Source organism: Euprymna scolopes, chromosome 2, assembly GCF_053919585.1.
Source record: "Euprymna scolopes isolate OS-2025 chromosome 2, ASM5391958v1, whole genome shotgun sequence".
Lineage (NCBI taxonomy): Eukaryota > Metazoa > Mollusca > Cephalopoda > Sepiida > Sepiolidae > Euprymna > Euprymna scolopes.
The window spans coordinates 38,481,219-38,505,000 of record NC_136483.1 but is presented as its reverse complement, the minus strand read 5'-3'; the positions used below and the strand labels follow the sequence as shown (position 1 = coordinate 38,505,000).

Genomic DNA, 23,782 nt, shown 5'->3' with positions numbered 1-23,782 from the left:
ATCCAATAGATGCACTTTTTTTATTATAAATACAAACTTTTTTCTGTATGTACAAAAATGGGAAGATATGTTAAATAAGTTATAATCGACTGATGGCCAACATTCGCATGTTGGTATGGATACTTATTTCTGTATATTATCTTTTTCATAATGGTTAATGACAATATTCCACATATGATTTTAGGAAAAAAAATATTTCGAAATGTCTGCTTTTGATGATAACCAATATCAAACAAATTATTTGAGCTTTTAATGCAAATGATGCCATCATATTAAAGGACAATCATCGTCAAAAGTACAAACATATAAGCATTTTAAAGTAAAAAAAAAAAATATATATAAATTAATTTTTTATAACCTTTTTTTGTGTAATATATTACAGAACTTTTTTCTGGGCCAAGAAAATTTTAAATGGATTGTTAAACAAAACAATTTGAATGTGAAAAGAAGTAAAATGAATTAATCCCCCGACTAAAAAAAAAAAAAAAAAAAAAAAAAAAAAAAAAAAAAGTTCACTTTCTCTAAATGTCATAACTAGCACAGACTTGTTCTTTCATTTTATTTTTAATTATTCAATAAAATAGGGGAATAACTCAACTGCCTTTAAGCATTTTTACTTTTATCATTATCTTTGAAACATAGAGATGGAGTTTACAGACTTATGCCAGCCCCACATGAATGCTTTCAGGTCCTGCCTCTAAACATTGACATCTCTTGCAATAGCATCTGGAGTGGATAATAGGGTTCCACAGAAGTAGGGAAGAAATAACTTCATTTATCACTATAGAACAATAACCTGAACACTAAACATAGAAGGATTTCTATTTTAGATTTGTACATCCTCATATAAATGTGACCAGAAAATAATTTCAATGTAAATAATTAACGACCATAAATGAGTAAATTACCAATTATGGATAGTGTTCACTTCTCTGTGCTGAACTATAGAAATGCTGTCTGGATTATTCTCTTGGACAGAGGTATGACATTCATGAACAGGGGAAACAAAGAATCGTCAATTTTGTTTACTTACCTGTGGATTTGTTTCCTTATGAGTTCCTTTTTGCTGGATCATCCCAACATGTTTAAGAGCATCTCTTATTTTGCAGCATCTGACATTGGTGTTGCTAAGTTAACTTTTAAACTACACTTGAAATCTAACTTTGAATCTTTCTAGGTCACATGGTTGAAGCATCCAATCATTTATCTTGTATCAGCCCAAAAGTAAATCATAAAAATATTTGTATTTTCTTTTTTTTCATCCAAATTGATATAAGGATGTAGATATTTTGCATTTCTTTTTATCAGTTCATACTTGTATGGTATCAAGTGTTAGTTTATCATCCATGTGCATATTATAAACAATATTTAAGTTTACCAATACTGCACATAACACTAATAATTTTCTTTTTATTAGTTTATTATTGTTTTCTTGTGTTTTAGGTTAAACATATTAACATATATATATATATATATATATATATATATATATATATATATATACTGTGGAAGCAAAATCAAGACTTCAAAAGGGTTTTGATGGCAACAAAGTGTATTTCATTTTACGTTACAATTGTTTCCATGTCCAGTCAAACAATTTAAAACATATCGTTTGAAAATTTTCCAAAATCAGCATTTCTTCAGACTTTATGAATAAACACAGTCTGAAGAAATGCTGGTTTTGGAAAATTTTCAAACGATATAATGTTTGAAATTGTTCGACTGAACATGGAAACAATTGTAACGTAAAATGAAATACACTTTTTGTTGCCATCAACACCCTTTTTGAAGTCTTTCTTTTGCTTTCACAGTATATTAATGATCAATTATGAAATATGATAATTTTGTAGCTTACTCCTTAAGTCAACTCTTTTTGGCTTAAAACACATTGGTATATGAAAACTTACTGAATTACACGAACTCAGTATATTACATATAAGTATGTATATATATATATATATATATATATATATTTCTTGAATACTATTTTGAGCTTTAACCAATTTGTAGTACTCGAGTTGTGGGATGTAGTTAATAAAGAGGTGTACAGGTGGTCAGTGGCACATCTTGTATAAAGATCATTTTTGCTTTTTTACAGCAGTTTTTTTAATTTTTGATTGATTTGTAAACAGTGTCATGTATATTTTATAGAGGATTTGCACAATGTGTATTGGAATAAATGTAAAAAAAAACAAAAAAAAAACATTTTTAACCGTTAATTCAAGTTAATAGAGGAACTTTGGGATGAGCTTCAAACTGACAGTGTCTTTTATTCAAGTTCTTGTCATATGGTGGAAGAAAAACAATCTCTGTTTCATACTATTTATAACCTCAGTTTGCTAATTCAATTCCACAATCCTCTTTCAGCAAGATTTAAACAAATATAAAACATTGCAAGTAGAATTTAATCTCAGCAGCTAAATAAAAAATTCAGGACAAGGTTTACTTGAAAGGAACAACTAAAATGAATGCACTAGTCCAACTTTAATACTGTTGGGAAAGGTATGAATCAGCACCATCTCTGGTATGCGTAAAAATAGCATATTGTCTTTAATTTATTGTATACAATAATTCATTTACAATAGCTATTATGTTTTGCCATGAAATCTCGAAATTCAGTTATAATTGTGAATTTGTTTGTTGGCAATTTATGCTGTAAAACAAATTTTTATAAAAGGAAATAAAAATAAGTAAAAATGAAAGAATTCAGATTTGTTTCTTCCAACTTTTTCTTTTCTCTTTGGTAGTGTTCTATTAAGAGGTACCTGACATTAATAGAAGGTGGTTTTTCCAGCAAAGGTAATGGAGTGCCTGATAGGTAAGTTCATGACATTCTCATTTTCTTGCAAACCTGTTTGAAAGAATTATTTGACTAAGAAATGAGATTTGCAATTTATTATCAGGTGAGAAATAAAAGCTAATCCTTTTCTCTTCAAATCTTTTTCTTTCAAGAAATATTACACTTTATTGCATATCAAATCTGAGTCTTTTTTTCTACCAAGAAACTGGTGTTCATAGAATGAGTCTGTAAATTATTTTTACTATCCTGCATTTAATGTAGTTGTTTATTTTTTCATTATATTTTGTTGATAGTTGAAGAATCTCATAACAAAATGTAAATTTGTTCCAGGTTTAATAGAAGTGAATCAAAAAAGTTCTTTCAAACTGAAGTGGCAATTTCTTGAAGATTGTCTAACAATTTAAATAGAAACATTAAAAGAAATGAATATTTATTTTTGAAACACTATATTTTGTATCTCATGTCAACAGAAAAATAAAACCAAAGTACTCGATTGTGTGTGTGTGTAGAAATGTGAAACCTGGGTACCTAAAATGAATGCTTAAGTGTACAGTATATAAATGTGATTTTAGATTATTACATATATTTTGAATTTTTAATTTGGATCTATTTGTTAATGTATAAATCCAATTTCTTATGAGAACATTGACTCTTATGATCACTTCATTTTGAAAATACTTGACCTATCATATCCTTTCATCTGGATTTTCACTTTTTGATTTTTAATTTATCCTTTTACTAGCAGTTCAGCCTGGCTTTGCTCGAGCCCTATGTACTGTTTATAACTTGCCCTATGTGTGAATACACTTTATGTAAAATTTTAAGTGTTAAAACCAGAAATTCTCTGAATAATTTGGCAGAGGTCAAATCTTTTTTAACTTTGCCCCTAATTTTGACCTGGACTTGATTTATTGTTTTGGTCTCAAATCAAAATAAAGTTTGCCCCATGTCCAAGTTACCTACATCTAAAATTTCAAGTGTTTAGACCCAAAATTGGCGGAGAAGTTTGGTAGAATTTTTGAAGGTCAAATCGTTGAACTTTGACCCCATAAGTCAAATTTCTGGCCAAAAACCAATTAAAGATTTTCCTAAATCTCAATATGTCAAATCTTGAGTCTGTAGACCGGAATTTGACAGTAGTTTGGTAGGGAAATGTACACACACACACACACACACAATATTTCACTTTTATAGATATATAGATTTTCTATTTCTTTTCCCCATTTCATGAATTCTTTGCACTAAAAACTTTTTTTGCATTTATGACTAGTTTTCATATAATGCTGTTTTTTTTTGTTTTTTTTTTACATAGGCGTCACCACTTATCAAGGCCGATCGGCCACTCAAGGATAAGGGTTAAAGAGTGTAGAGTAGTCAAAAGGACAATATAGTAATCAATAGTAATGGAAGTTCGGTAAATTTGTTAACGTAAGTGGAACGGCTCATCAGAAACTTATTCACGTTGGACTTGAAGACAACCATATTATAGACAGCTGGAAAGCAGGAAAATGGAAGACAATTCCACAGGCGTGCAGTTCTAAAAAAGAAGCTTTGATCATGGAATCTATGTTTAGGTTTAGGCACAGATAAAGAGTGGGAAAAATTATTGATAATGTTTTCAGCTAGACGAGTGTTTCTTGTGAAACCAAAAATCCAAAATAACAGAAAAAATGGAATTAGATGCACATCCCCAAGCTCTTACAAAACTTTGCCAGTAGCAAAAAAGATGATATAAACACCAAAATATGCAAAGGTGATCAACAACTAAATTAAATAAACAACTGTATTAAACAACTAAATCCTAAACAAAATACAAAACATGACACATAGAATCATACAATGAAATTGCCAGGATATAAAAGCAAATTATAATGATCTACTAATACTAGTGATTCATGGATCTGCAAAATTGTCTCTTGCTATTATCTATTTTGTTCCTACAAAAATGTGTGTAAATGTTTTTTGCAGTAATAAATAAAAATTAAAAAATAAACATCTTTTACATTTTATTTCAATTTTCCTTTTTTGTTTCAGTTTAAAATTTGGTGTAGGGGAGGTAACTCTCGATGCTTTTTGGCTGTTGATTCGTAAATAGCAAAATGCCCCCCTCCCCTTATTAATTTAATTTTCAATTTAAGTTTTTTTTTCTTTCACTTATAACTCAGTTCTTTTCCTTTTTAAGTAATTTGTCCTAATATATTCTTTGAATTACTAACCGATAGGAAACTTGATAAAAAAAAAGAAAAAGTTTTTCGACCTATTTGATTTCCTCTTTTTTCAATGAGAGAAATGCAATATTTTGATTTGATTTCCTTTATTTCAGTAATTATCACCTTTTCTTGTCTGCTTAATTTTGGCTAACAAAACCATGCAATATAAAAGACATGGTTAATATCGATTGTTTCATTATGCCGGCTTTTCAATTGAATGTCAACACATTAAACAATTCTCTATTTCTTGTTTTTTTTATAGACTACAATCAAACTTCAATTTAACCACTTTGAATTTTTATCCATTCTTGTTAACTTAACCTCGCTATTGAAAATTATTTCATTTCCATCCTTTTCATCCATTTTTCATTTTGATGTGATGCGCCATCATTGGAATTTTAAAGTTTAAGTAATTAAGATTCTTTGTTAGTTAGTCATTTGCTGTGACAACAATTTTTTTTTCTTTTTTTCTCTACACAGTGATCACCACTTATCAAGGCCCGGAAGCCACTCAGGGATAAGGGTTATTGCAAGTACATTACGTTAGTGTGGAGATTTGATGAAGTGTTTACTTAAGGGGGCGGTTCATTAGGAATTTGTTAACATTGGACTTGAAGACATCCAAGTTGTAGTCCGGAGGGAAGCAGGCAGACGGAACAGAGTTCCACAGGTGTGCAGTTCTAAGAAAGAAGCTTTGTTCATGGAATCCGCGTTTTGATTTAGGCACAGATATAGAGTGGGGAAATTTTTCACAGTGGATTCAGCTAGACGGGTGTTTTTCGTGAAAGATTGGCGAGGGGGGACCAGAGATTGGAGTTCAGACGAGCACCTGCCATGAAAATAACGATAAAACAAGGATAGGCTCGCAACGTCTCTTCTGTGGGAGAGAGGTTGCAGGGTAGAGAAAAGGGCATCCCCCACTAAGCCACGAAGTCTATTTTGTACTCTGTCAAGGCAGGATAGGCTGTTTTTAGCAGCTCCTGCCCAGATATGGCAGCAGTATTCCATCCTTGGACGTACTTGGCTTTTATATAGATATAGAATTGCATCAGTAGTAAGATATCTTCTGGAGCGGTAGAAGGATCCCACCATGTTTCCAACGACCTTAGCAACAGACTTGATGTACGTGTTCCATTTCAGATCAGGAGTAAAGGTCAAACCCAGAAGCTTGTCAAAACACAGGGCCTCACCCAGACGAGAGCCATCCATCACAATTGATGCCAGATGGGGATCAGAGCGTTGATGATGTAAGGATAGGAGTTTGGTTTTGGATGCATTAAAGGTAACCAGCCACATCTTCCCCATTGTACCACGCGCTCGAGATCAGAGGAGAGAGAATCAGAGAACTTTGTCATTTACAGCCTTTGATGTGTTGCCGTAGATGGTCGTGTCATCAGCATAGATGTCAACGAATGATTTAAGTATGTGTTTAGGGAGGTCATTGATGTAGATCAGGAAGAGAGTTGGGCCCAGGATTGACCCCTGAGGGACTCCAGCATTTATATTGCAGGCCTCTGATTTTTGTCCATCTACCACTACTCTAATGAGCTTCTCGGAAAGAAATGATTTAATGATTGCGAAAACATTTCCAGTTATACCATAGCTGGAAATCTTGTGAAGTAGACCCTTATGCCATACCTTGTCGAAGGCCTTTGATATGTCAAGAGCAATTGCCCTAGAAAGGAAGCCTTTGTCAAGAGATTCACTAATCCTGTGGGATATTACCGTCAGCACATCTGCGGTAGATCTTACAGAGCGGAAACCATATTGTGTATCACTAAAAAGGTTATTCCTGCTGAGGTGGTTGACTATTTCTCTATTTATTATGGATTCCAGCAACTTACTCATAACACACAGGAGACTTATTGGTCTGTACTGAGAGGGAGATGACTTATCACCTGAATTCTTAAATACAGGGCAAACTGATGAGGTCTTCCAGGGAGTCGGAAAGCACTTCTCCTTAAGGCAGCGCTTAAATAGTTTCGTAAGTATGGGAGCAGGTTCTGGTTGAAGCTTTTTTAACACTATAATTGGGATGCCATCAGGGCCAGTTGCTTTACTGGAATCTATGTTCTTGATTAGCTTGGCGACCTCATGCACGGATATTTGTATGTTACCTAGCTTGTTCTGTGTTATAGGAGGAAATACGGGGATTTGCATCAGTTATGAATATGCTATTCATTCTGCTTATAAGATCAAACTTTATTTGCTTCCTTTGATATTTTTACTTTCTCCCAAATCCTTTTCTCTCCCTTATTCTTTATTTGCATGCATACGTGTGTTGAGACTTTAATCCTACTGTTCTTTTTTTTTTTTTTAATTTGTTTTAATGACATTTAAATAAAAATAAATCTGCATTCTATTCTGTTTTAACGGATCATTATCGCAAATAACATTTCTGTTTAAATTTTTAACTGCAATAAACTAGTTTTATTTTTATTTTCACTTACCCTTAAATTTTAGATATGTTGTTGGTCAATTTCTTATTTTTCACCAACTTAAGTTTTAAGTATGTTCTATTCAATGCACTATTGATTAGTTTAAACTTGAGCTCCAATGTAAACTAAAGCCCTATAGCTTCTATTCTCTAATAGTTTAGAGAGCTCATGTTACCAATGACATATGATGGTACATGTTTGCTAGGCTTATTGCAAATGGACTTGAATTGTTTCCCTGACCTTTCTCTCTGGTTAAATATCGCTCTTTTTCCACATTTATAGCATTTTACCGTAAGATCCATATCCCATCTCCTTTTCATTTGATAGAAGTATTAGTCTTATTTTTTCTTCTTCTTTTTTTTTTTTTTTTTTTTTTTTTTTTTTTTTAATCCAAATTGCAAAATTTAATTAAATTAAAAAAAAAGTTAATTTTTAATTAAATTTTTTTTTTTTTTATTCCAGTTTGGCTGCTGGTCTCACTAAACTTGGTGTTGGTCTTATTTACATAGGCAATTTATTGCTGCTCAATTTCTTCGTATCAACTGAATATCTGAACACTAAAGAATTTCATGTAAGTTAATATATTCCTATTATTTTTTAAAAGTTATAAAAAACGAACATAAAGCTTATTTTAGAAGAAACATATACTTTTATAATAATTCTTTCATTTACATGTACATTGAAATTAACAAACTGATCTTTTAAATTCTTTAAAGGAAGTAACTTCTCTCTATATTTATTAATATAACATGAGCAAACCTTTGCATTGCCAGAATGTGGATTTCTGTATATTTGTTCAATTAGCCTTCATTACCATTTTTATTTCGGTATTTTTTTATTGTAACAAAATTCGAAAATTGTAATATTGAATTTCAAGTGAAACCAATGATATCTACTAAATTGTTATGTCACAGTAATGAACATATCCAAAACTTACAAAAAACAGTAAGGTAGAAAATGAATCATTAATGAAAAAAGTTTTTGAAGACAGCCAAAATTGAGTTATGCAAAAATAGCTGAGCAGCTTAAGTCAAAATTGATGAAGAATCGTGCATTTTGGTAAGCAAGCATGAAACTTGGCACGATTGCTCACAATGGTCTACTCTTCCGAAAAAAACTTTTGGGCCACTAAAAAAATCCAAGATGGCCGCCATTTTTCAAGATGGCCGCCACAGATGGTAAAATTTATCATTTTGTGAACTAAATGCTTCATTTTTGACCGATTTCCACATATTATATATCAATTTATGTTTCTGATGTCAACAAAGCCATTTCTGATGACAAAATAAAGATTTAACACCATTTGAGTGTAATAAAGCCTATATTTTACACACTTATGTCAGTTTATCCCGTATTTTTCTCTTGTTTTTGTGTTTTCATCAGGATTCACACGTTCAACACTCGCAATTGCAGCTGCATAAATTTGTACATGGAAGGCTGAATTTATAGCATTTGCATCTTCCAAACCATTGTGTCTTGCATCCGCATTTTGTTAGTTCCTTGCAGCTTTCTGCAACTGGCGGAAGTGTTGTCCAAAACATCTTCCATGTATTGCCGTGGTTCTTCCACCCCCACTCGCCAGGACTATCAATTTCCATGTGACAGCATGTTGCTTTACTCCAAATGCACTCTGCTTGATATGCTGCACGCTTTGTGTGTTCAGTTAAAGCTGCTTTAGTTGGAGGTATGAAGTCGTAGGGTCTCTGTTTACGAGCAAACATGTCCAATCTTACAGCATCTATTTCTGTGAGGGAGGTAGATCTATGACAAACTGGTCAATAATTGCTTGGTCCTCACTTATGACTGGTGGATGACTGCTCAGCTTGACAAATACGCCCGTCACGTCAGGTAAAACATTCCATGTCTGAAATGCTGTCTTTTTAGCTTTATATCGAAAGGCTGACACATTATCACAACCAGTAAAGGCATGGAAAAAGGACAAGCCTTTTGCTTTTTCAGGGCCAAGTATGCTGATGACTTCATGTACTGGAATAAACCTTGTGTCATTTCCTTGACCAAATTCAATGAACATTGCCTCCAGGCCCAATTCTTTCAAGACTAGAAATACAGTGATGGCAATGACAAGGACATCTGTGTCATTAGATTTCAGCAGTTCTGTTTTGTAACCATGATTAACTGCATGTTTTGCATGTACAAACATCCTTGTGTCTGATTCCTCATGGTTGCAAGGTGCTAGTCCTTCAAAACTTATATTTTGATTGCTAACAACATCTGTAACTCTGGTGATTACCACGAGATTTTTATGATCCTGTGCTAGTGAAGTGATTCTATCAGCCAGAAACTTGAAGAGAGCTGTTTTATTGTCATCATCCCTCAAGAAATTTCGCCAGTTGGGAGGGAGCTTGCCGTTGTGGGTTACCTGACGCTTTGCACCTTGTCCACGTTTTGTCCATGTTTCAGCTTTCAAACTTGTTGGTAAGTAAACATCAAAAACAATGTCAGTCCTCTCGTATGCTGAACTGAATTTCAGTACCTTTGGAAAAAAATCAAGTTGTGCATACTCTTCGAAGGTTTTTGATTTGCAGGGTGGTATTGTGTTTACCAATGCTGAACCATCGATGATGATGACTGACACATGTGGAACTGAATCTGGACATGTAACTTTGGACTGAAGAAGCAATGCAAGTTGAGACTTTGTACCATTGTAGAGGTTTCCATTTTCACTCAACGATGCAGGAAAGGACTGGTTCTCATGTTTAAAGAATTCCATCAGGTCACACTCCCTGGATTGGCAAGATATGAATAGTTTAGAGAATAGGCGACAGTCATCTTTCAAACTTTTATGTTTGGCATCAGTCACTGCTGCTTCTTGTGTCTGGTCAAAGAAGTCTATGTTGTTCCTTTTGATTTTGGAATAGAAAGCAGCCCGGTTTTCTCCCTCTAAGGTCTTCATGAACTCTTTAAAGCGAGTCCTGCCATTCCCATAGTGCATGCGAACAGCTTCAGCTGCGGTTTCCGATGCTATAATCTTTGTATCCAGAGTGAGTAAATCGGATGATTCTTCTTGAAATGGATTACCCATTTCATTGATGACAGCCATGAGCTTTGTTACTTTGCCATAGAAAGCTTTCTGGGATTGACTTGTTTGTTCTCTGTGTTTCATGTTTTCAGTAACATCCTGGTTCGATGACAGTGCTTCATATTCTTCAGTAAGACGACTCACTTCTGGCCCTGCTACCATCCATCTTTGTAGTGCTGAAGGATCCTCTGTCACACCTACAACCCCACCTTCTCCTTTGATGATTGCATTTTTCTGTTCATGTGCTTGATCAATGGCCATAGAAGAAAATAATCGCAATGACTTGAAGACAAAAAATTTGCCATTTTTGAATTGCAAATGCATATCAGGATGGGTCTGTTCTAAGCACAGCATGTCCTTCAGATTAACTGATAGCCATCTTGCATAGTTGTATTTATTGTTGGCAAAAAAGTATGGTATCAGCTCCATCACTGTTTCGACATAAAGTCTGAAGTCGGCTTCCCTGAAAGAACGTATCAGAGATAGTATGGTCAGTTCCATTGAAAGCACTAGATACCAGTAACTGAATTGCGGGCTCTCTGCTTTTCGCTTCTCATACCACTCATCAAAGCTTAAGATAACTGACGCATCTTGTTCCAAAGAAGTATCTGCAATGTAATACTCGTATGCTTTTTTCATCAGTGTGTAGAGACTACATGCAGTAATCTGGTGAGCGTATCGTGTCCTAGTAACACTTGAAGCAGTGATGAAAGATTCTGCAATACCAAACGAAGCTATATCTGCTTCTACAATGGCTTCTATCCAACCACTTGCTTTTAGAAGCCACCCAATTGACTTCAGTGCAGCCATTTCAATATGCAAGCCGCCAAACATGACAAACTTATTTTCACAATATTGCTGAGGCCAGTGCCATTGTATTTGCTTGGTCAATGCATAAAGTGGCTGATCAGCAGTTATGACTGGAATTTGCCCTGGGTTGAGGAACGCTATTGTCTCTCTAATCCTCTCCATAACATGTCGTATTGTGGCAACTGAGTGGGCTTGTTCTCGGAGGAGAGGTAGAATTGATGTAATGCTCACTTTGAAATCTAAATCTCTCTTCTCAGAAGCATGGTGTGCCGACCAGGTTATGTTAACGTAATCATCAATGCTTTGTGTCAGATGAACCTTTTCTAGCCACTGAAATTCATTTGCTAACAAAAGCCTGGGAAAGTCAATATCGACACTTGTTGGATATTTGAACTCTGGAGGCGATAGAGTCTTGTTCTTTAGATATGCAGGATGAATGTTTGTGAAAGATTCTGGAAGTTCAGGCACCCGTTTTATACTATGATTTTTTATCATAAGTCGCTCACGCAGTTCACCATCACTGTCAGACGTTGGATGTTGAAATAGTGAGATACTGGTACCATGAAAGGATGTAGCTGTTGTTGCAGACGGATTGTGATCTATATTGTCCATAGCTGATGTGGTAAAAAGACCTTTCCTAAGTTCTGTAGGGCACACAACACCATCTTCAGTGTACCTGTCAACAACGGCATCACCTAATTGAGCAGATATTTCAAGCACCCTGTCATATGAAATGCTTAGTCCATTGTCATGTAACAGTTCCACAAGTCCTCGTTTTCGTGTTTTCCCATACAAAGATAGGTCCATAAAGATGGGAAAGAGAGTCTCACGATTGTGTCAATGTCTGAATGTGGATGAATTGCTTTTGTGGCTGTAGCAGTTGCACTGCAGGAGCTGAGCTACAGCCAAGTCTGTCTTTGATGAATCTAATTCCAGTTGCGACTTGATATTGACGCCGTGCTCCACCATACAAACAAATTGTTGTAGTGATTGAGGAATAGAATTTCCCACTGAGTCTGCACAGAATCTACCATTAAATTTCCATTCATGAGCAAGCATGTGTCTTCGCAAAATACTAGCAGCTTTGTTGAGTATAACAGCATCAGAAAATTCTGAAGCTTTTGACAAGATTGACCCTGTATCCTCTGTAAAGGACAAGATAACATCTCTCCCACTTTTGTGAGCTTCAAGTGCTGGTATATCTGACAAGCTTCTCTTTCAGTCTTGGTGAGTGAACATATGAGGCAAGTTCATGCAGTTCCAACTGTTCAAGTCGTTGCTTATACAGTGTAATGAGATCTGCAAGTTTAAACACAACTGGTGCATCACTGTTCGTATTAGTTTCAACTATATAAGCAAGGAGCTCTGAATATACCAATGGATGGATTCCTTTTTTCTGAGAATCTTCATTTTCCTGTTTTTGTAGAGCAGAAAGGTGACATCTTTCCCTGTTGTAAAGAGTTGTTAAACAATCTTTATGATACTTCAACTCTTGTGCAATGGCATCACCAGCACTCAATTGGGCAAGAATTTTACATTCACCTAGAGTTGTGGCACATTCATTGAGCCTACTGCTGAGCCCCATTGTCATGACTTCACGTCTTTGTTCATCATCTAGAAATTCTTTGTCGCAGATGAAACATTGTTCTGGCTTTAAACTCACTCTTCGAGTCTTTGAACAACTCTTGACAGTATGTTCCTGAGCGTCAGATGCCCTTTTCCTGGCCCGATCAAGTTTGGTATTTTTTAACAAAGCACGGCAACTCTGATGGTACTGAGCATTGTTTTGCCTCAATGTATCTTCAATACCATCACCTTCATCGAGCCTAGCAGGATTAATAATCATGGGCATCTGACAGAAAAAGAGGAATATTTGTAGCCAGCATTGAATATCCATCTGATTTATTGCGACCTGGAATGGGACTACTGAGATCCTCTCCGGTTTTATCTGTCTGACATAGGCAGCATTTGCTCCAATCAGTTTTCGCATTTGACGTCTTCTCAATAGACATTCTGTAAATGTTATAGGCTTCAGGCCGAGGGTTTATCCTTTTACCACCTGTAACCACAGTTACCGAATATATTTTGACACATTCAGATATGAGATACAACTAGGTTCAGAAAGGTAGGGTTCCCTACACCTAGCCCGATCGTTCATCCAGTATCATTTAAGTCCCGTGCGATCTGTACACCATCCAGGTAACTATAGCCCCGTTACCTTTGGCTCGGCTCTCCCGCGCTGGCATATCCTGTCAATTCAGGTGCGGCTATCTAACAGACTGAACATTATTTTGTCCATGGGGCTTATTAGACAGCATTTGGGACACTGAAACATGAACAGTGTGTCCGTAATCAGTTGATACTGGACCCCATGCTGAGTTTCACAGCAGTGATGTCACCGTTATGCCCTGGTTGTGTCATGACAATCACTCTCTTACATATGACATATTATAACAATGAGCTGAAAGGATTGATTTTTATAACTAATACATTCAGCTCACTTGGAGAATTGAATATCAAGTCAATGATTCGGTTTAATGGCAATAAAAGGCAAAAATTGACAATGTTTGCTTAAATTCATCTCATATATGTGCCTTTGTGGATTGTAGGACTCATTTATCGGTTATTTCTGTGTCATTTACTGCTTTCCCATCCCCTAAAACATATAATTTGACACAAAGATTGTGAAAATCGGTTAGATACTTTGTAAACTAGCAATATTGGATTTCAGAATGGCGGCCATCTTGGATTTTTTGAGTGGCCCAAAAGTTTTTTCGGAAGAGTAGACCATTGTGAGCAATTGTGCTAAGTTTCATACTTGCTTACCAAAATGAACAATTTTTCCTTAATCTGCTCAGCTAAAAAGAAACTGGAGAGTTCTAATTGTGATAAAGAGAGGTAAATCTTTTCTGAAAACTGAAAATCTTTGGCTAATTTAGCAAAATTTTATTTTTGCTAATTATCTTTTCTACTTTATTGTTTTTTGTAATTTTTGCATATTTTCATTACTGCTACATGACAATTAAGTAGATACCATTAGTTCCACTTTAAATTCAATTTTCAAATTTTGCTACAAAAATGAAGAACAAAATTTTCTAGTTATGGACTAGGTTTGCAAGTTTCAATAACCTGGGTTCTCTCCCTAAGCATTTCCCTTGATTTGTTTATATTGGCTATTATTATTATTACTATTATTATTTATTTTTTTTATTTTCGTTTTTTTTAATTTTTATTTTGGTATTTATAACTTTATTTTATGTTAAGTGGTATTTTTTTTAAACATGATTTAAGTTGTTTGGGATTAATGTGGAAACCATACTAGTGCAAATAATTTGGACAATTACATTGGAATTCTATCTTGTTTTCAACTGTATTTTGGGCACAGATGGGGTCACCACAAATTTAGTGAAAATTTATATCTTCCTGAAGCAATAGATTGATTTTTACACTTTTGTCTTAAAAAAAACAAACAAATTAGAACAAGTTCAGATAGTTTAAATGAGATACAAACTGACACCAAATCTTAAATTCCAACTTTTGAGAAAATCTGACCTAAAAAAAAATCTAAAATGCATTCAAAACAATAGTTCAAGATTCAATCGGAAAATTGGCTTATTTTGTTTATAAACCTAAAAAAAATGTGCTATTTTATTAAATTCCACGAGTGTTGTCTTTAATAGCTTTTATACAGAAAATTTTTTTATATTTTTTACATACTTATAATTTTCAAGTAACAATACAATAATACCAATGAATTGAAAAAATTCAGTGTTAAAAATTAGAAATAAAATATTTTGAGTTCACTGTCAGATTCATGTGAAAAATGCAACTAGTTAATAATTTTGAAGATTTCTGTTTATTGGATTGCAAAGAGAATATTACAATAAATCTTTTTTTCATGGAATTTTCATCTTATAAAATTCAATCAGCACATTTTCCTTATTTTTATTTGGTTATTATCTTAATTCTAGGACCTGCTGCTACCATTGAAATGCTTGTATGTGTTAGTATGGGGCCGATTTGTATTGACACGCTATATTTCCTGCTGGCATATATCTGTAAGTACCAATTTATTTTGTAGGGTGTCATAAGAATCATCATATATTACAAGTAAACTTTTTGCTGCAGATACATCCGTTCAAAAATTTATTTGCTGTTAACTGTGGAAAATGGATTTTGAAAAAAAGCAAAAAACAAACTTATGTTGATATAGTTTAATATACCCTCACTGACTTCTAAACATCTTGCTAACCTAGGCTTTTTTTTTTTTAATGACTATGAAATTTACCTATGAAGTGAAAGGGGTTTAAAAAAAAAAAAGAAAAGCAATGATTGACTTCTTGCTTCAAATTGCCCCTAATCCTCTGTAAATTCTTTCAATTTTTACTTTTTTTTTACATGGGGGTCACCACTTATCAAGGCCCGAAGGCCACTCGGGGATAAAGATTATTGCGTGTACAGTAATCAATGAGATAGTATTGTAGTAATCATTAGTATTGGAGATTTGATAGTGTCTTACTTAAGGGGGCAGTTTGTCAGGAGTTTGTTTATGTTGGACTTGAAGACGTCCAAGTCGTAGTCAGGTGGGAAACAGGCAAGCGTCAGAGAGTTCCACTGGCATGCAGTTCTAAGAAAGAAGCTTTGCTCATGGAATCTACGTTTGGATTTAGGCACAGATAAAGAGTGGGGAAAATTATTGACAGTAGTTTCAGCCAGATGGGTGTTTCTCGTGAAAGATTAACAAGGGGGGACAAGGGATTGGAGCTCAGATGAGCACCTGCCATGGAAATAACGATAAAACAAAGACAGGCTCACAACGTCTCTTCTGTGGGAGAGAGGTTGCAGGGAAGAGAAAAGAGCATCCCCCACTAAACCATGGAGTCTATTTTGTACTCTGTCAAGGCAGGATAGGCTGTTTTTAGCAGCTCCTGCCCAGATGTGGCAACAGTACTCCGTTGGACGTACTTGGCTTTTATACAGATAGAGAATTGCATCAGTAGTGAGATATCTTCTGGAGCGGTAGAAGGATCCCACCATTTTCCCAGCGTCCCTGGCAACAGATTTGATGTACGTGTTCCATTTCAGATCAAGAGTAAAGGTCAAACCCAGAAGTTTGTCAAAACATGAAGCCTCCCCAAGATGAGAGCCATCCATTTCAATTGATGCCAGATGTGGATCAGAGCGTTGATGATGGTTTTATATGCATTAAAAGTAACCAGCCACCTCTTCCCCGATTGTACCACACGCTCAAGATCAGAGGAGAGAGAATCAGAGAGAACTTTGTCATTTACGCCCTTTGATGTGTTGCCATAGATGGTCATGTCATCAGCATAGATGTCAACGAATGATTTAAGTATGTGTTTTGGGAGATCATTGATGTAGATCAGGAAGAGAGTTGGGCCCAGGATGGACCCCTGAGAGACTCCAGCATTAATACTGTAGGCCTCTGATTTCTGCCCATCAACCACTACTCTTATGAACCTATCAGAGAAATGATTTAATGATTGAGAAAACATTTCCAGTAATACCGTAGCTGGAAATCTTATGAAGTAGACCCTTATGCCATACCTTATCGAAGGCCTTTGATATGTCAAGAGCAATTGCCCTGGAAAGGAAACCTTTGTCAAGAGATTCACTAATCCTATGTGATATAACTCATGACACACAGGAGACTTATTGGTCTGTACTGAGAGGGAGATGACTTTTCACCCGAATTCTTAAATACAGGGCATACTGATGAGGTCTTCCAGGGTGTTGGAAAGCACTTCTTAAGGCAACGCTTAAACAGTTTTGTAAGTATGGGGGCAAGTTCTGGTTATAGCTTTTTCAGCACTATAATTGGAATGCCATCAGGGCCAGTTGCTTTACTGGAATCAAGGTTCTTGATTAGCTTGGCCCCCTCACGCACAGATATTTGTATGTTGCATTGCGTGTTGTCTGTTATAGGAGGAAATACAGGCAGTTGGTGGTCATTGTCGCATAGGGTAGAATTAGCTGCAAAGTTCTTGGCAAATAGTCTGGCCTTGTCTGATGCTGACGAGATGACCTCAGGTCCATTGATGATAGTTGGGATAGAACGTTTGCTATTTGCCAGCACTGGTGGGAACCAAGCTGCTGCTCAGCTATTTTGGATTTAATGGACTGAGCATATAGCTCTCTTGCATGTTTTATTACTCTTTTACAGTGGTTGCTGGCAGTCCTGAAAGCAGCTTTAGTCTCAGTACATCTATTACGTTGGTAACTATGGAAAAAGTGATTTCTGTGCGCAATGGCAGCAGCACATTCAGAGGAAAACCATGGCTGGCTGTTAGGTTTTTGTTGGAATTTTTTGGATGGTATGAATTGGTCTATGCCTACAATTAACCATTCGGTCAGGTCTGATACTATAGAGGACACATCCTTTTTAAACATGGAATGCAGAGGTAGGTCAGATAGGAATGTACGGAAGCTATCCCAGTCAGCCATAGAGTATCAATATACAGTATGGTGGAGAGGTATGTCTGAAGACTTATTACATTTCATTTTTATCTTAACTGCTACAACAGAGTGGTCAGAGGAGATAGAATAGAACATGAACACAGCTCAGGGGAAGTTGTGAGGAAAAGGTCTAGAAGGCTTGCATATTGACCGGGTGTATTGGGCACACAGGTGGGTTCGTGAACAATCTGAGTGAGGGCAATGGCAAAATCATGACAAAACCTCCCCTCGTCATCGGTTTTATTTGAGTGGGTCAGCCATTCCACATTATGGACATTGAAGTCACCGCAAATGTGAATGTTAGCCGAAGGATGAGCGGACAGGATGTGGTCAATTTTCTCAGATATGCTCTTAAAGATAGTAACCCCACTGTTGTGGAGGCGATAGAGAGCAAATATAAATGCAGTGGTGTAAGCTAGTGCAACCCGGAAGCACATATAAGGTAAATTAGGGTCTTCTCTGGAGATATCCCTACCACATGGAAAGCCATCTTTGATGTAGGTACATATTCCATGCCCATGGCGATCTTGGGGGTCAGATTTAGATGTTAAGATGGAGTATCCTTTAATTATGAATTCGTCTAGAGAAGTGGTTGGCCTAATGCCAGTTTCATTTAGAATATGTCCGGTTTCGTCTTCTGTAATGGTGTTTCAACCTCTGGAAGGTTGGAACGTAGACCCCTGATGTTAGAGACCTGGTAGTAGGGGTCTACGTTGGTGGATGGGGTTTTAGGTTTATACTTTATTTTAGGATGAAAGAATCTGAAACCAATTTGGAATTTTTTTTCTTGCATGTCATAAACTTTATTCAATAGTGTTTTATAATCATTAAGTGGATTGCCACATGTGTAAATGTATTCAGTATTTGAAATTATTAGTTTCTTTATGATTTCTAATTATTTGCTGCTCATCAAGGGCCAAAAGGACACTCAAAGCTAAGAGTTAATGATTCAGGTAGACTTGAAAAGAATTTGTATATTATTATTTTCATAGGTGTTCGACTGAGATCCAACCTATGATTCCCCCAGTAAAACATCCCTAACAAAAACTCGTTGAGCTACTGTAAATAATTTTCATTTCTTCCTGTTTACCCAAAACTAAATGGAACTTCCATGAACAAAGTTTCTTTCCCAGAACTGCCAATCTGTGGAAAATGAGAAGGCTGCTCCTTAGATAACTAGTGATTTTTAAGTCCAATGTAAACAAATTCTTGTTGACTCATTCTTTTAGATAATGAAATTTTGCTCAATTTCAACCATCATTATCAGTCCTCTCAAGGTGTGTTGCCTCGCCATCTACCTGAGAAAATCATTTTTCAAACGAGCCTGTAGTAGAAGAGGACATTCTTCACTAGATTTTGTCATCTGTCAATGCAAAAAAGGTTGCTTTAAGCAATGTTTGATTTTAAGACGTATTTGACTCTTATACAGATAAAGGATTGTATCATGAGTAAGATTTTTCTTGGAACAATAGAATGATCCGATCATTTTCTTGGTGACTTTAGCAACAGTCTTCCACTTCAGGTTTGGCATGAGGTTAGTTCTTGTAGCTTATCAAAGTTGTGGGGGGGGGGTCATTTCAGTTGGGGGCAAAGGTGGTGGTAAAAGGAGAGAAGCTTGGTTTTAAACACATCAAATATTGCTGCCTTTTTGCCATTGTATGACCTTTTTCTGGTTAGAAGGGAGAATCAGAATCTTGATTGTTAATGCTCTTTAAAGTGTTGCCATAGATGTGACATTTGTGTAAGTTTCAGTGAATGATTTTAAATTTGTGAGGTTATTGATGAACATCAAGAACAAGGTTAGATCCAGTCTTTGAAACCTGCCAATGCTGATATGTGCTTCAGGCTTCTGCTCATTAACGACTACATTTATAAACTTATCAAAGAGGAAGAATTTGATAGTTGATAAGACATTGCCAAATATAACTAGTTTTTGAAGCAAACCTTCATACTAAATCCTATCAAAGCTCTTTGATATGTCAAGAGTTGTTGTTCTAGAAATTAACCCTTATCAGTTATCTTGCTGGCATCAAATTTCTTGATAAGTTTGGTAATATCTCAGTCAAATATACGGATGTCGCTTACTGTTTATTGTAAACAAAATTTAATGCAAAGTTCTTTGCAGAAAATTTGGTTTAATCAGATGCTGAGGAAATCACCTCTGGTCCATTGATTATGGTTGGAATACAGATTTTATATCTGTACAGGATCCTGTTCATTATTCACAAAAAATTGTGGGAACTAAGCCTCTGCTCAGCTACTCTAGTCTTTAATGAATTAATTGGGCATAGAACCCTCTTGCATTTTCTATAACCTTTTTGCAGTAGTTGATAGCAGTTATAATGCTGACTTTGGTTTCAGAGCAATTATTTTCTATTTTATTGAAATATTGATTTCTGTGAGTTATAGCGATGGCATGTTCAGGGATGTATCACGGCAGGTTGTTTGGTTTCTGTTTAAACTTTTTAGAGGGTATAAAGTTCTCAATACCAATGATTAACAAATAAATTATATCAGATGTAATATAGGATACATTCTTTTCAAAAATGGAATGCCGAGAAATTCCCATCTGAAAGCTCTGAGGCTATACTAATTTGCCATCAATATATTTGGCAAAAGAAAGGGAAATCATCAGTTTGATTACTTTATTTTGATTTTAGTTGAACTGACTGCTTTTTTCTCCATTTTCTCAACTCTTTCTCCCCTTTTCCCTTTATTCTCTTTTTTCAGCTTATATAAATGTAATTATATAATTGTTCTATTTGGAAATGTGTATTTATAAGTAAACACTTTTATAGATCGCCTTTTTGCCTTGTTAAAGAACATGAATTCTTTCTGAAAATTATTTCCCAATAAACAAGCGTTTTATTTAAATACTTATCAGATTTCATTAAATTCTTAAGGGTGCAACCAGATTAGGCAGTTTAAAGATACTGGCTGTCTGACCTAAAATGCACTAAACATTAATGTTATTTTTTTTTCCTTTCCTTTTACAAAACTCAATCAAAAACAATTTTTCTATATAAAAAAAATGATTAAATATTTAAGATACAAAGAACTTGGAGCATAAAAACTTCTTCTATATTACTGAATTCAGCATTTAATAACCTGAAAAACACTTAAAACAAAACAAAAAAAACTTAAATCTCACACTAGCGACATGACCATACACACACACACACACACACACACACACACACACACACACACACACACACACACACACACACACACACACACATATATATAACAAGTGAAGCATGCATGGTCCCCATGAGTGCACAGTGAATGAGGCATTAAAAAAATGACTAAGTTCAGCCCCCCCCCCCATTTAGCCCCAAATGTTTCCAGGAGATGTCAAATTCTGGTGAAAATGAACAAACTGCAGTTTTAGGCCTTAACATATGTAAATTTGAGTTCTGTACCATGCAAAAAAAGAAATGGCCAAGTCTCCCCCCCCCCATCATTTAGCCTCAAAAGTCCCCGAGGCCTTAATGCATTTAAATTTGAGTTCAGCACAATACAAGACTACTAAATCGGCTTAAACAGAAAATTTTGGACAAATATGGTAAAATAGTCCCAGAAATGTAGTGTTTTTTATTAGCCCTAAAAGAGCCCCTGGGGCACACCCAAGAGTTATTATGAATTATAGACAAACAAAATTATATAGAAATAAGTTAATTACAACTTTTCAGAAAGTTTTATAAAAATCCAATGCATCACTTTTTGTGATCAATTTTAGCCATTTTAACCCGAAAGGCACCCCTAGGGGAGGGGGGCAACCAGAGTTTTCCAGGAAAATCCGTTCTGTTATTTTTTTTTACTCGTATCATGTTTAAGTTTTGTGCAAAATTTTTAAAAATTCCAAGCCGTAGTTATTGAGAAAAAGATAAACGGACAAGGGTGAATTTACAGGTCCACCCTCCTTTTGTCGGGGGACCAATATATATTTCCACAAAAATATATATATCCTCCTTTCCCATTATAATAATAACTTTAAGATTTATCAAATCCTATGATTTTTTTCATTTAAAGAATGTCTTCAATTTCAGGAAGGAATTTGCATTCTGACTGGTTTGACTTATAATGGTATTGATGAAAATGGCAAGAGTAAATGGGATTCCAGTGGAAATATCAAGTTGTATGAATTTGAGACAGCACACACGCTTTATAATTTAACAAAAGCTTTTAATGTTCAAACCAGCACTTGGATGGTCAAGTAAGTAACATTTTTTTTTTTTCAATAAAATCAAATCATTCAACTTGGTTCTGAAGCTTATTGTAGGCACTCAACTTTGAATGTCCTAAGTATTTTTTGCAGAAATAAAGTTTTTAGGAAAACTGAAATAAATCAAAATAATTGAAAGTTTTGTGCAATACTACAATTTCAAAGACTTATTGGAGATCAGCTTAAAAGCTCCAAATATCAAAGACAACATTGTAAAAACTTGGTGATTTTAATAGCATAGGGCTATTTTCCACATTTGAGTTAAACATGTCAATTTCATATTGCTACTAATTTGTTGCAAATACATATTAGATGTGGTTATTATAAACTTAAGCTGACAAATACCATGCTTTTTGGGCTAAGATCAAAGTTTTGTATCTGTTCTGGACTGAAGCTATCAAGCCAGTCACAGAAGGTAGGCTCCTTCTATCAGGCTAGAAAATTCCTCACTTGCTAGTATATAAAGTTGCCATTTTCTTGTGCATAGAGTATTCTCACATCTGGTCTGGTGCAACAATCACCTTTCCCTTGTCAACATAATGCAAAAGCATCTCTAACCTAATAATAGGTCATGTATTATCTATTAAACTCGGGGCCCCAGTTGCATCACTGTGCTTGTTTTACAAGTATTTCCACAGAATATGCTTGGGGACATAGGCATCAGAAGTACTGTGTAGAGAGTTGGGCAGCAAGATATCAGTTCATGTTGCACTTGAACTTCTGCATGTATGTACAGTTGGGGAAGCAGGGACCCGGAAGGGAATTCCAAAGTCTAGCTGTCCTGGGGAAGAAACTACTGGAGTAAAAGGCTTTTTTACATCTAGGGATCTCTACTGTGAAAGGGTGGGATTTAGCTGCTTGTCGGATTTGTCGGGGGTATTTACGTTGATATTGTGCTTTAAATTCTTCTAAAAATCAAACTTTTATCCCCCCCCCCCCAATAGGTACCTCTAGGTGGCTGAGGGTCAATTGTGCTAGTAATACAGATTATTGTTGCCAAAGTGTAATTTTTTTCCTAAGAGTAACGAATAATTGTTGGACAGTAAACCATTTGAGGCATAATTTTTTCATTGTAAAACTTCCTAATAATATTTTTTTTTTTTTTTCACCCCAACAAGGCACGGTGCGACTATGATGTAGGGAGTTACTATCAGGGACATAAGTTGCAGCAATACTATGTAGGGAGTTGAGCAGCAAGATGTTTGTTTGCATTACACTTGAACTTCTGCATGTCAGTACAGTTGGGAAAGCAGGAACCTGGAAGGGAATTCCAAAGTCTAGTAGGTTTGGGGAAGAAACTATTAGAGTAGAAGGCTTTCTTACATCTAGGGATCTCTGTGTGGGGGTGGGATTTTGCTGCCTGTCGGGTTTGTTGGGCGTATTTATGTCGAGGGGGTACAAGGGTTTGTAGTTCGTCAGAGCATCCACCATTAAAATACTTGTGGAACAGGCGGAGGGATGCAACATTTCGTCGATGGGACAGAGGCTGAAGCCTAGATGACAGTTCAGGACCTATCAGATTGGCAACTCTCTTTTGAGCAATGTCCAGGAGTGAGAGACTAGTAGCAGATGCGCCAGCTCAAATGTGACAACAATACTCCATACATGGGCGAATGGCTGCCTTGTAGAGGTACAGAATACTTTCAGGCGTAAATAACTTTCTAGCATGGTAGAGAAAGCCCACCTTTCTCACAGTGGCCCCTGGCAATGCTCTAAATTTATCTGTTCCAACTCCTGTCCTCTTTGAACGTTAAGCCAAGGAGTTTAAAAGAAGTACTT

The 23,782-nt window shown here is 35.5% G+C and overlaps 1 protein-coding gene across 1 annotated transcript in view; it reads left to right on the top strand.

The window, feature by feature from the left end:
* The window catches only part of LOC145291192 (lysophospholipid acyltransferase 5-like), a 202,134-nt gene that overhangs the window by 152,992 nt on the left and 25,360 nt on the right, over positions 1-23,782 (top strand). The window contains exons 6-9 of the mRNA XM_080136773.1: positions 2,748-2,818; positions 7,911-8,019; positions 15,270-15,356; positions 21,828-21,994. Of these exons, the coding sequence (XP_079992899.1) occupies positions 2,748-2,818; positions 7,911-8,019; positions 15,270-15,356; positions 21,828-21,994 (434 nt within the window). The remainder of the gene's footprint in view (positions 1-2,747; positions 2,819-7,910; positions 8,020-15,269; positions 15,357-21,827; positions 21,995-23,782) is intronic.